The 13,164-nt window shown below is 35.6% G+C and overlaps 1 protein-coding gene across 1 annotated transcript in view; it reads left to right on the top strand.

Annotated features, from left to right (window-relative positions):
- CFAP47 (cilia and flagella associated protein 47) overlaps nt 1-13,164 on the top strand; it is a 349,717-nt gene that overhangs the window by 174,036 nt on the left and 162,517 nt on the right. The window contains exons 47-48 of the mRNA XM_075097894.1: nt 1,154-1,297; nt 2,464-2,637. Of these exons, the coding sequence (XP_074953995.1) occupies nt 1,154-1,297; nt 2,464-2,637 (318 nt within the window). The remainder of the gene's footprint in view (nt 1-1,153; nt 1,298-2,463; nt 2,638-13,164) is intronic.

Raw genomic sequence — 13,164 nt, 5'->3', positions numbered from 1 at the left:
TTGTACTCAACTACTAGGAAATTTACCTCTTAACAACTAAGAATTAAGAATTAATCATGCATAGTAATCAAACCTTAGATATGTGATACTGCACGTCTCATGCAATACTGTGGGGTACTGTGGTCATTCTTAGTTTCTGAGGGTGAGATAGCTGAGCTTGAGAGACTTTCAAAGAAGGAAACAAGGATTGAAGTATCATCCTTATTTCCCCAAATCCATTGTTTATGTCTGACGTTTATATACTGTTTTCCATGGATGAAGACCATTATGGGTTAAAGGATTACTTCCTCTTTTAATAAATCAGATCAATCTTCTCTATTTTGGCAAGGCAGGTGTTAGTTCTTGAATACCAGTTTATTTTCTTTTTCAGATGAATATTAACCTTTCTGAAGACTGGATGTTTGGTCATCTGATTCCTTCAAATAGTAGGAGGCTGGAAAACATAATTTTAGTTTTACTATTTTTATGCAGCCCCCAAGCATGTATTACAAAATATCTCACTTTCTACCATAATGGAACAGTCCCGCGATACATGTGGATGCAAGACAAAGATGTTTCTTAAATAGGCTTTCATACTACTCAGGACAAGCATTCTTTAAAATAGATTAGTCTCTTGAAAGACCAGTTTCTGAGAACATAAGACTGTAAATACTCCTTTGGAGACAGTCCTTCATAAGCAAGACTGATCCTGTTACACAGTCAGTAGCCAAATGAGGCAATATATGCTAGTACACCACATCAGCACTTCAAAGAGGTACACTAAGGTTTTCTCCAGATGGAAAAGGGACAGGGTTTTGGCAAGCATTAAACAGCACCATAAAGATATTTGTAAATGTTTATAATGATACTTTATAAATTCCATCCTGACGATTAGCTATATCATGTACATATTCTTCTAATGAGATTCCTGCTGATGGCATTGCTACTGAGAGTGTTGGTACCAGTACCTCTAGCTGCCAGGAGTAAGGGTTTTATTAGCAGCTTAATTAATTTTTGAAATACACTCTTTTATTCTCCCCAAAGGTCCTCTGAGCCAGTACATTGGGAAAATGACTACTGTGCTCTTATTTGATGATAACTGCAAGTAAAAGCTGAAATGCATGTTAAGAGCTTTAAAGGCATAACCTAATTTACATCTTTACTCTGATTTCAGAGTAACGTGTCCAACCGGGACTGGAAACTTGAAGCAATTTTGGAAGGACAGGGTTTTTATGGACCTCCTCTAATAAATGTGGGTCTGGGTGAAACAGCTCTATATCCTCTCATGTTCAAGCCTATTGCTGAGTGCGTGACAATGGTAAGAGGGAAGTTAGTTTTGATATTTGAAAAGGATGCATCTGTCAATAAGGTTTACATCAGTGTCCAAATTATGGAAGTGCATAAGCAGTTACTAACATTAAGCATCTGCCTTAGAGTCAGAAATTAAAAGATTGCCTATTAGCTGAAGTGAAAAAATGAACTAACTTTGCCAAGCTTAAGGTTAAGCATGATAGATTTCCCCACCACCCTTTGTTATCTCTTCCTTTATTTGCTCTTCTATCAAAACCTCCCTTTTAATGAAATGACTAGTTACTCTGTCGAGATTCTGAACATTGATCATAAAAATGTCCACTGTGTTAGTCTGAACTTAAATACATATATTAAATTGTATTTCATTACCTAAGTAATAAAGTAGTACCATTGAGTATTTCTCATTGCATGCATGCATCACAAATGAATTTATGTGATGGGTACTTTGTTTCATAAAATAATTTCTGTTACAAGTTAAGCCACTACTTAGAAGCTTCTTTTGCCATCAGAGTAATCACTATTTTGAATGCTAAAATGAAGAGCAGAGCAAAGCCTATGACACCTTTAGCAAGAAGCTGTATATGTATTTTTGTCTGTACACCAGCTGAGAGATTTTGACTGCAGTTTGCTGTTCAAATGTGTGAATCGCCAAAGAAAAAAATTGTTCTGTGAAACATAGTAATCCTTCGGCATGCATTACCAACCAAATATAATGTAGTTTAGAAATCCGGTATTGTAAAAGTATTAAAAGCTAAAAGCCCTGAATCCTTTGATAACAAATAATATGAAGAACACTTTAGCTGAAAGACAAATGGAAATGATTGAGCAAAGTTTTGTTTTATATGAGGAATAAGGATGCATGAGAACATATCTTCTTCGGTATTTGTTTTCCAGGACAAACCCAAGAGATATAAAATCCAGAAGTATGAAGGTTTTATATTGTTAAATTTCATCATTTAGAAAAATTAAAAATAAAACCTTTTGTTTCTTTAGTTTCTTCTTCTTTTAACAGCAAAGTTTACTTAAGAACTAGAAAAGTCAATAGGAATACTTTCTTGTAAGCATGCTTTGTTGCCTAGATTTAAGACTAATAGACTGAAGGAGTTGGTTTGGCAGCCAAAGGAGACTTTTACAATGCTGAAATGTTTTTTTCTTCTTCTTTCTTTGTTGTAGGGAAGGCTTATTCTGCGAAATGATACAGCTGGCACTGAAAACATCTTTAGCCTTAAGGGAATAGGGAAGAAACCTCTGGCACAGGATCATATTGTGATAGATTGCCAAGTGAGAAAGGTCACTCAAAAAATTTTATGGGTGCCCAATTATACCACGAACAAGTTAACGTACAAGGTAAATTTTTGCAATAATGTGACAACTATTTTTCTATCCAAGGGCATACAAATTATTTATTACAACAACAAATATTATTGTAATTGCAGATATACTATTAAAATTCATGTATCCAGGAGAAATTATATCCAACTATAGTTTATATTATATGGGCATGTTTATAGTCAGGAAGTCTGTGAGATAGTGTATGATTTTACTGTATGTTCCATGGAAAAAGAATTCTTAATTTTTTTAGACTAGTTCCTAAGGGGACAAAATTTCTACAATTGCACCCTGTGGTTTGAAACCAGTGGCCAATTCCATCTGTTTTGAAATCAGGAAAGGGCCTTGAGAATACAGGGTTTCCCAAATCTTCCTAAAACATTGGAATATTACCGGAAAAGGACAAAAATTATTATCCTACTACGGGAAAGATTGCAGCACGAGGTTACTGTACCTCTGTTCCTAATGGCCTAATGGCCTGGCCAGTCAGTGCTTGCATTTCTTGTAACAAATTACAGCAGTTAGTGTCTTTTCCCCAGCTGTTGTTTCAGGGATGCTGGAGGAAGTTGGGAATACTTTGTGTGTTTGCTGATGGGGTTAAAGGGAATAACAAACTGGAGTTGTTGAAGCGCAGTGGGTCACTGGGGAAATGGAGTAGGAGGTGCTGAGGTAGTTGTGATTTCAGTGAAGGGACATAAGAAAGAAAATCTTAGAACATACAGTGTTTTTAGTTTCCCTGCTCAAAATATTTTTACTATTAAATATAATCCTTAGTAATTGTCACTGTTTTAGTTAAATATACTTTATAACTATTTACACAAACACATTTTCCTGTTTCAAAAAAACCCCACTGTTGTATTACTGTAACCACAATTTTCCTACTATTTATCTTCTCTGCATGTTTAACTTGCAAGTGGAAAAGATATTTCAGTAGTATTCCTCACCTTCCTTATCCACATATAGGACCCCATGTCATATGCCAGCAGATATGTACATGTATATATACATGTACGTGTTTATGTATATGTACATTAGGGCAAAAAAGATGACTTGTGCTTTTCTTCTCAGCTGCAGAGAAGGTTCCTGAGCAACAAAATCTTGGACCTTGCTCAACAAAAGCCATCTTTGTGACTATTATGGCATTTAGATCTAGAGTAGATAGCATCTAGATACTATGGCTGTATACTATTTTCAGGAGGTCTCAATCTATGAAAACAAGGCAGGAAAGCGTGCTCTAAAAATTTTCAGCATATTTAAATATGTATTTTTGAACTGAGGGATTTGGATATTGGGGTTTTTTTTTGTAGTTTTTATTTTGGGGGGAAGGCAGGAAAAGGAGAAAATGTAGATTCTAGACGATAAAATCTGACTAATTAGCTAGCGTGGACTTGTGAAAGGAGTGATCTTTTGTGCTCAGACTTGGTACCAGTAGGCACCAAATGCTGCTTTACTCAAAATGACAGGTATTGGTAGGCAGTGGCCTCACCTTATTTTATAAAGAGAGATCATGTATATATCAGCAGCACTCTTCCACTGGTTTGATGGGAGCTCATGGCAATATGAAATCCTTCCTTAAACTCTTGCTAGTCCCCGATTTTTCGCTGTTACAGGAGGGTTTACATTTAATAAATCTTGTGTATCATAAAAACATCCAGCTTCATGTTCCTATTATTTGACTTATTATCAAGCCCCCCAAACAAAGTAGGAAATGTATTTTTGGGGCATCACCAGCTTTGACATTTTTCTTTTCAACGATCTTAGCTTTTTAGATATGAATGCATTTACATTTCTAATACAATTGTACTTTTATCTCTGAAAGAAGTGAATGTGTTTGAAAGTTGACAACAGAACTATTTCCTTGGCTTTTCCATTTTGTGTGAACTCAATGGTTTTTGTGCCAATGAAAGTGAAAGGCACTGAAATATCAAACTTTAAAATGAATGCATTAAAATTATTGATTGTATGTCTTTTTCAGAAGCATTGCATTAAACAGTTTTATGATGGTTGTGTCTATTCCAGGGTGATCTGGGTCTGATTGAACTTTGACCTCCTTGAGGGTGTTCTCTGGGTACCAAAATCTGGTTTTTGGGTGGGTTTTTTCTTCCGCTTGGCTGGTTGTGTGGTGGTTTGCTTTGTTGTGTTGGTTTTTTTTTTTGCCTCTGTGAAGTACCGCTTGACAGTCCAACCATGTGTCCTCTTTTTGCTCTGGGACTTTTGGGAGAGAAATAGTAAGGCCAGCTATTTCATGCTTGTATGCATGTAATAAATTAATCAGCGTGATTAATGTATTTTCCCTATGCTAGGGTTTTACCCAGAAACTGTTGCATAACAGTTGTTGAAGCAAGGTGTCCTAGAATTGTTGGAAAAGGCATGATTACAAAACCTATCAGTGTCTGGAAACTGACCTCAACAAAGCAAACAATATTAATCACTTCCAGCACTCTCCACCAGATGTCACATAGTGTCTTGTGCTATTGTAGTGAGTGAAGATCATTTGCTCGCTTTTAATTCCGAAAAGGTTAGTCTGTAAATTTGGATTTAATCAGTATATCCAGGGCATGACCACCATTATCTCTAGTTATTAGGAGAAAGGGGAAAAACTCTTCTAAGAGGGAACTGTGACCAACAACCTTGTTAGAAATGTAAAATGAACTTTATTTACTCAGAAGTGTATAGCACAAAGGGCAAGAAGAAGTGATACTAATTTTATTGTTGTTGTTCATTCCATGCTGCCTGATTACTGTAATTTCTGGATAGTCTGTTGTGAAGCACAGTATGACAGACTGTGTTTTTGTCTTTGTCAGTGGGGACAGTTGCTGCCAGCCAAATAACTCCTCCTCCTTTTTAATCCAGCATCTTTGAAATTTTACCATATTGTCGTTTAGCTAAGTTGATGATTAGTTAGAGGAAATCTTGTCAGCTTTAGTGGAGGCAGAACAAAGACAATCCAAAAAGTAATAGTTATAGAAATATTTTCGATGGGATCTTTTGTAATTTTGTTGGCTAGTGAATATCTTAATTATCGAATTGGTTGGTTGATTTGTCTTGTATATCCTCCACTGATGGAGTGTATCTACTATACAAGGTAACTTCTCATAGATAAACTGGGACATACATGATATTTAAAAAAAACCATAAGTATTACATTTGCTGAAGCAATAAAGCTCAGCCTCTATGAAGAATGGTATAAGACGTCCTAGTAGCTGATGAGCATAACAATTTACAGGCATGTCCATAAACAATTTACTGCACAATGAATACTTAGCAATAAGTATTTTAGATTAATTAATACTTGGGTAATTTTGACTTTGAGGTGTAAATTTAGTTTCAGTATTCCATTTTAATAAATGAAGAAATTAAACTATAAACATAAGAATCCTCTTTTAATTAAAAAATTAATTACAATGTATATATGCTACCCTGTTTCTCAGTATTCACTCTATATATCTAATAGCTTCAATGGAAATAAGGGTACTACTGAGATGGTGACTACTGAAAATGAAAGTTAAGTCTGGAGGGAGGAAGAGGGAAATAATTCTTTCCTCCATTAAGAAAGCCCTCTTCCCTCTGAATAATGCTTTTCCCATTTCAAACATATATAGAGTGCTCATGTGTGGAACAGCAATAATTTTTGTATGTGTGGTTTGCTTGTCTGTGCAACCGCTAGTATGTATCAAGAGAGTCAGGGAGGGAAGAAGTGCTGTTGGAATTCAGTGAATGTCATGTATATGACCTGCATCAGTCTACCTTTAAAAATGCTAAGCAAAACACTTGCAGTGCCCATAAAGCTTTCTGTGATTAGAACAACAATTTCCATATATTCCTTGAAAAATGTGAATGTTTTATGTACTTTTTTTTACTGATTGATGTGTAAACCTTAGGGTAATACTGCCTCTGTGCTCTTCATGGCTCGTTCTGGGGGATATTAAAAAAATTGTCTTTCTTGTCATTAACTTACTCCTGGGTCTGAAAAAATGTTACATGAAGCATTTGTGTGCATATAACATCAGCCAGAGAGCACATCCTCCTCTGATGCTGAATTAATACAAGGTTAGTGACTGCAATGTAAGTAGATTTCACTGGCTGTAAAATTAGATTCAAATCATCCTACAGAGGTAGGAAGTGTAAAGTATTTCTATAAAATCCAATCTGTCAGTCTCATGACAAAATTTTTTATACCATTTCCTTTTGATTTTTGTATAAAACTCTGCTGGATATAAACAATTGTCTGGTGTGTTGATGGTTGCTTCTAACAACACCTTTGATAGTAACTTTAGCTATAAACGTGCCTAATTCTTTCAAGGCTTGGTTTTGCAGCACAAATATAAAAATGTGTAACTGTTTTTCTCAGTGCTGTTCGAAATAGATGTCATTAAAGTAAACTCTCTGGAGGAATGTCAAGGCTCAGTTAAATTACCTTTCAGGTATTAGGTTATACAAACTGTTAGTAATTTCCAAAAGTATTGTAAAATAAATACATAATAAAAAACTATGGAATTCCCCATTCTTCAATGCATTTCTCTTTCTGTCCTCTATGTATCCATTTTAGATCTTTACAATGTCAATGAAAGAATGATATGAAGGTTGGGTGTTTGTTAGAAATGTCTCAAATTAATAAAATTATATACTGTAAACCTTTAATGAAGGGTTTCCCTGTTGAGGCTAAGTTTTGTTTGGTAATTTATGTGAGATTTCCTGAGAATAAATTCTGTGTGATCCAGTAACCTGGCTAGGTTACTCTAGTAACCTAGGCTGAATGTCCTGTACCTTCATCAAGTTTGTATTCAACCATAAGTAAACCTATGTTTTTCACAATCCTCTTAATTTTAACTGTCCTTCCAATTTCAATCCTTTTGGCTTCCACATTGCCTACCAAACTTCTGTAATAGGCTTCACTGAAGAAAAAGCATTCTTCATAGCAATGAATGGTACAAAGGCCACAGAATGTAAGAATGACTATGGTTGTCAGCAGGGTTTTTTTTGTGGTCACTAGTTATCAAATTGTTGATCAAGTAAGGGTACAGTAAGATCTTAGGTCTGATTTGTTTCTTGAGATAGGCTAGTGGTCTTGACAGGCTGTGTTATGAATCGGGATTATGTAGCACTCTTCATTATGTAGAACTCCAGATTGCAGCTGAACAAGCAGGAAATATTTGGGCAATATACTCAGTGCAATGCAAAGATGTTTTATTTCAGTGTTTTAACATGTGGGTGACAAAATAAAAGTGATCGTAAGAACCAAGTGAATTCCTAATAACTCAGGAACTTGCAAGGTATGCACTGAAAAGAGGATGAAGGCAAATAACGGGGGCTTCTTTCAAAACATCATTCTTGACAGTATTGAAAAAAACCTGGTTATCAGATTGATCAGTGACTCTCGCAGACCCAGTTCTGGCCTAGAGTCAAGGAGCATTAACTTTTTAATAAGTAGAGCCTGTCAATATTGTTAAACAGACCTGAGAAACAGTTTTGAATTGAAACATTGAATTTACTACTGTCTAACTTCCTTATACAAAGAGATAGTGGAATTTAAGTATATTTGATTAAGTTCTGTACGTAGAATCATAGAATGGTTTAGGTTGGAAGGGATCTTTAGAGGTCACCTAGTCCAACCCCCCTGTGGTGAACAGGGACACCTTCAACTAGATCAGGTTGCTCAGAGGCCCGTCCAGCCTGGCCTTGAATGTCTCTAGGGATGGGGCCTCCACAACCTCTCTGGGCAACCCATTCCAGCGCTTCACCACCCTCATTGTTAAAAATTTCTACCTTATGTGCAGTCTAAATCTACTCTCCTTTAGTTTAAAACTATTGCCTCTTGTCCTGTCACAACAGGCCTTGCTAAAGAGGTTGCCCCCATCCTTCCTATAGTCCCCTTTTAATTACTGGAAGGCCACAATAAGGTCTCCTCAGAGCCTTCTCTTCTCCATGCTGAACAACCCCAACTCTCTCGGCCATAGGAGAGGTAACATCCCTTTCCCACTTTGGCTTGAAGTACCAGCTGCATTTTTGAAGTTATACTTATCTGGTTATTCAACTCTGGAAAAAATGGAAAAATCTGTGATTGATAGATTTGATTGAAATTACAACATTTTACTGATATGCTGCATTCGTTTTTCTGGCTGTGTATAAATAATGACTTGAGGTATAAGACAATGGAGAATACTATAATTTAGAAATGAAACCCTTGGAGATGGATTGATTTTTTGATTTGAGCAAATTTTCTGCAGGGTCACAATGAGAACTTTAGTAATAACTTACATTTTGTTTTCATTGTGGTATTCTGCAATTCTTATTTTCTGAGTGATAGAGAAAGGGTGTAACATACCTTATGTCGGTTTAGGGAAATTTGTGGTTACTGAAAGCCAGCATTTCTTCACTGAATTAACTGTAGTGGTTGCATGATAAATATTATGGCAACTTGAACAGCATTACTGTTTCTTAATTGTGTCACACATTGTCTTTCTAACAAAACATATGCAAATAAGCCATATAATTTTGTTATGGGTTTGAAGGACTGATAACAGTATGTGGATCCAAGCTTTAACACAGAAATTTTATTGGAAGTTCTGTTCCATTTCAGCTTATTGTGTTAGTTCTTTATTAGATGTGGGTTTTTTTGAAAATGTGAGTAGTACCAAAGTATTCTTTTCGTTAACAACAGAGGTTTACATTGCAAAACAAGAGAATTAACTTTATTTTCTTGTGAGAACTTAAGAAGTAGTGAAAGGCAATTTATTTTAATAGTCTATCAAACTAATTTTTCTTGTATTTTCTTAATTAAATTGCATGGTGTGATGGAGCTTGGGCTTATGCATTCTTCTGAAGTGCTTAATAAAATTGAACACTTTATGTATTAATTATTTACTATCCATTTCTTACATTATTTCCTGATTTATGTGAAATTTTATTAATGAAGAAGAGTATTCTTCCAAAATGTCTATATATCTTTGTAAATGGGTATAATTCATACATAAACTATGGGTAGAATAAATTCATATTTTTTGAAGATGATAGACATGCTAGGAAATAGGGATAAACATCAAAGTGGGAGTTTTTCTTTTCCTAGCTCACTTGTACAGTTAAAAACCATATCACCCTTTGGTCACCTGGTGTATTTTGTAATGGTTATGCCCAGGAATGTTAGAAAGATGTTCTGGAAGAACATCTAGAAGAATGGAAGAACTACAAGTAAGAAAGTTTTTATAAGACAGCATTAGTATTGATTTTGGCAATAGGATGCTCACAAAGATCATAGATGAGAATCAGCAATGTTACATAGTTTCCAGGCACTTAAAATTGACCATATTTTAAGGTACTGCAGTTATTCAGGCCTGATAATAAATTTTGTGTGTGTGTGTATGTGTAGATCCATCTACTTCTGTCTCTGTAAATACTGTATGTGTATATCTATCCAACCCCACTCTTGGTGTGATTCCATCCTAAAAGAAGGTTGGTTTTTTTTTTTTATTGAATGGGTATGGAACACAAGATTTCCTTTGTCCTGTGCCATGGTTGTCATGAGTTTGTGAGAGCACCTCTCCCCAAAACATTTCCAGTTAATGTACTCTGAATGCACCAATATTGTTGATAGGTACAAGTTCTTACTCTTTTCTTGTGTAAGATCATTGCTAAATGCTACAATTTCACTATTGTTATCTTGGCATGCTCATATCTATTGGGATACCTTTGGGACAAGATTTTTGCTGAAACGTCAAGTTTTCTTTGATCATTCCTAACTTACATACAATTCCTTGAATGCAAGACTTCTTTCCCTAAATTCCAGTGTATATATCTGTAATTGTTCATCATTCCCTCCTTGCAAATTAGGACAAGTGCTAATGCAATGGTTCTCCCACTAACTGGTAGAAGTAATTGCATATCTTGACTCCTTTTGGATAGCCTATAAATCAGAAAATTTTTTTGTTGATAGAAAAGCCCTTATTTAGGCACTCTTTTCTTACTTCACAATTTATTTGCCTAATAATAATGACCCATAGCAAATTTTGTGAGGCACATTCGGGTACCTTTGGGAACATGGTTTTGCAGATTATTACAGGATGTAAGATCACATAATGCTACATCTAAGACTAAAATTGTGTCTACTCTTACAAATATTCCTCATAAATATGCATTCTAATAAGAAATAGCAGGCTCTCTATAAGGACATTGACTTAAATCTCACTGTATATAAGTTCTTTCATTGCTTCACTCCAAGCTTTTCTCTACACTTATAAAACCTTTGCAAGAAGTTATTCTTATCAAAATCTGAAATTTCTGGACTTTTTCCTATGTGTACTTTTATATTCTCCATCTTTTTCACTTTCTGAGTGTTCTTGGATATATTGTTATTCTATTGGTGTATGTGAAATATAACTACAGTTAAGCAGACAGGCATTACACACATTATGCTGCATTGGGACCTCAAACTTCCATGAACACTTCTCATGCTATATTAAATAGGATTCTTGGTATGAATTCTGATATGAATATAAATTGCCTGGTGTGCATGCTTAAGCATGGGCATGCGCATTTAGTATCCGTTTGCCAAGTGTGGTTGATCATTTAATTAGTCTCAGTAATCCAGTTGATGAATCAGGTGGCCATCAGAGCAAGGCAAAGTTCAGTGTAAGGAATACGTAAGAGGTACCTAGTGAGTGATATCTGTCAAAACCATAGACCTTGTCAAGATGTTGGCGGTAGGAGATAAAATTGTTGTGAGCACTGTTCGGAGATTGGAGCTCCTAAGTATGAAGAACTTAAATAGTAGGGACAAATAGGGTCGTTTATAAAGATAAATGAATGGGAGTGTTTCATTAATGATAAGTCAGTGAGTATTCATATCAGTAGGAGTAGCGAGCAGCAAGTAGAATACTAGTGAGTTTACTGACTGCAGTAGGAAAGGTGAGAACAGAATGAAGGCAGCACCACTTATGTGCAGTTTTTAACATGGATTTATAATGGCCAGAGAAGTAATGAAATTACTATTTCCTGGGTGCACTTTAGAACCCTACTCCAATATTATACTCAGTATCTGATCCCAAAAGTTTTTAGAATGTGAACAAGAATGAAAGAAAAAGACATAAACATTTTTGATAACGGGGGTCACAGTTGTAATAGCGTAAGAATCCTTTCTGTGGCTGAGCAACTCTTGCATTTCCAGCCATGTAAGAGAGTCCGGTGTGATATTACGGGAACTGTCAGTAGTAACTGGCCATTAGTAATTTCCCCTGATAGTAACTCCCACAAGTTCAGTTTACTGCAGAACCTTCTTGACTTCCAAAAGCAATGGGAATTATGATATCCAAAAGTTCTTATTGTGATCCTAAGATCATTCCTGCTTTCACTCCAGGAAGTACTTGAGCGAGACTTTAATCTGTCCGTTAGTTTTTCTTTACACTGGATTCTGGCAACAGAACAGAATGGAGCAGATTTGTCAAAGTTGTTTCCTTTCAAGCTTAACTATATTTTACTAGAGCTAGAAAATAGGCAGAACAGCTCCACTATTTCTGCTATTTTGGCCTAATTTCTTGAAAACACCATTTTATCAAGATCTGTCTGATTGTGGAAACACGTTCATTGCATATTAGAAGCTGGAATACTTTTTGTCAGGATGTTCAGTCAGGAAAAGTCAAGGAAAGTCAGGGAAAGTCAACAGGGAGAATGATACAAAAGCAATTCGTGTGGTGGGTTGCTGCATATTTGGGCTTGTGAATTTGGCAAAATTATGAACAGAACTTTGAATTTATCTTTTGGCACAAAAGTAATGTAATAGATGGTAATGTAGGTTAGTTGATTCAGCATCAAGTTATATTAATACTTAAATTAATACAGAAACAGGCCTTCAGATTTAAGGTTGCTCAGCTGAAACTCCAGATCATAAGGGAAGCCTTCAGTAATCAGTTGTTGTGTTTCATACCCATGTTTCATAATCTCTTTCTTAGTATTAATCGCTTTACAGCATAAATAGTATTCATGAAAATCCGTGCATAACTAGATAAAATATTAAATAGAGTACTGCTGATGGATGTTTTATTTCTGAATTCATTGGGTAGTTTGTCATTGCAGATGTGCAAGTTTTTGTATTTCAGTTGCCTATTTTGTGTTTTGTGAAAACAGATATATGAAGAACTCCAACTCTTTGGCTTGACTTGCATAACTTAAAACAGTCTTCTTATAATCTTCCTAATGCCTAAAAGAAATAAGGAAAGATGTTTGTGTCCTTCCTGGAGACAATGGGAGGAGGGTTGTGTGCACTGTAGTTTACCTTGCAGTTCCAGTTCTCTGATCATTTAGATTTGGGGCATTTTGAAGCATATCATGGCTGTCTTTCTACCCTTGAAGGGAAAACTGCATGAAATGGAGTGCACTGAGATTTCACCTTGGCATGCAGCTGTGAAGCCCTAGGCAGGATATGCATATGGGTGAGGACAATAGGACACACCTTCTTATGAGAACTTTAGGAAGGGTTTGGTAAATGTGATTGAAGAAGGCAGATTGATGGGAAAAAAGCTATTTAGAATGTTATAATTCTGGGATTGGGCCGTG

This window comes from Phalacrocorax aristotelis, chromosome 1 (assembly GCF_949628215.1).
Source record: "Phalacrocorax aristotelis chromosome 1, bGulAri2.1, whole genome shotgun sequence".
NCBI lineage: Eukaryota > Metazoa > Chordata > Aves > Suliformes > Phalacrocoracidae > Phalacrocorax > Phalacrocorax aristotelis.
The sequence above is the reverse complement of the archived record's forward strand: the minus strand, read 5'-3'. Positions and strand labels throughout refer to the sequence as shown.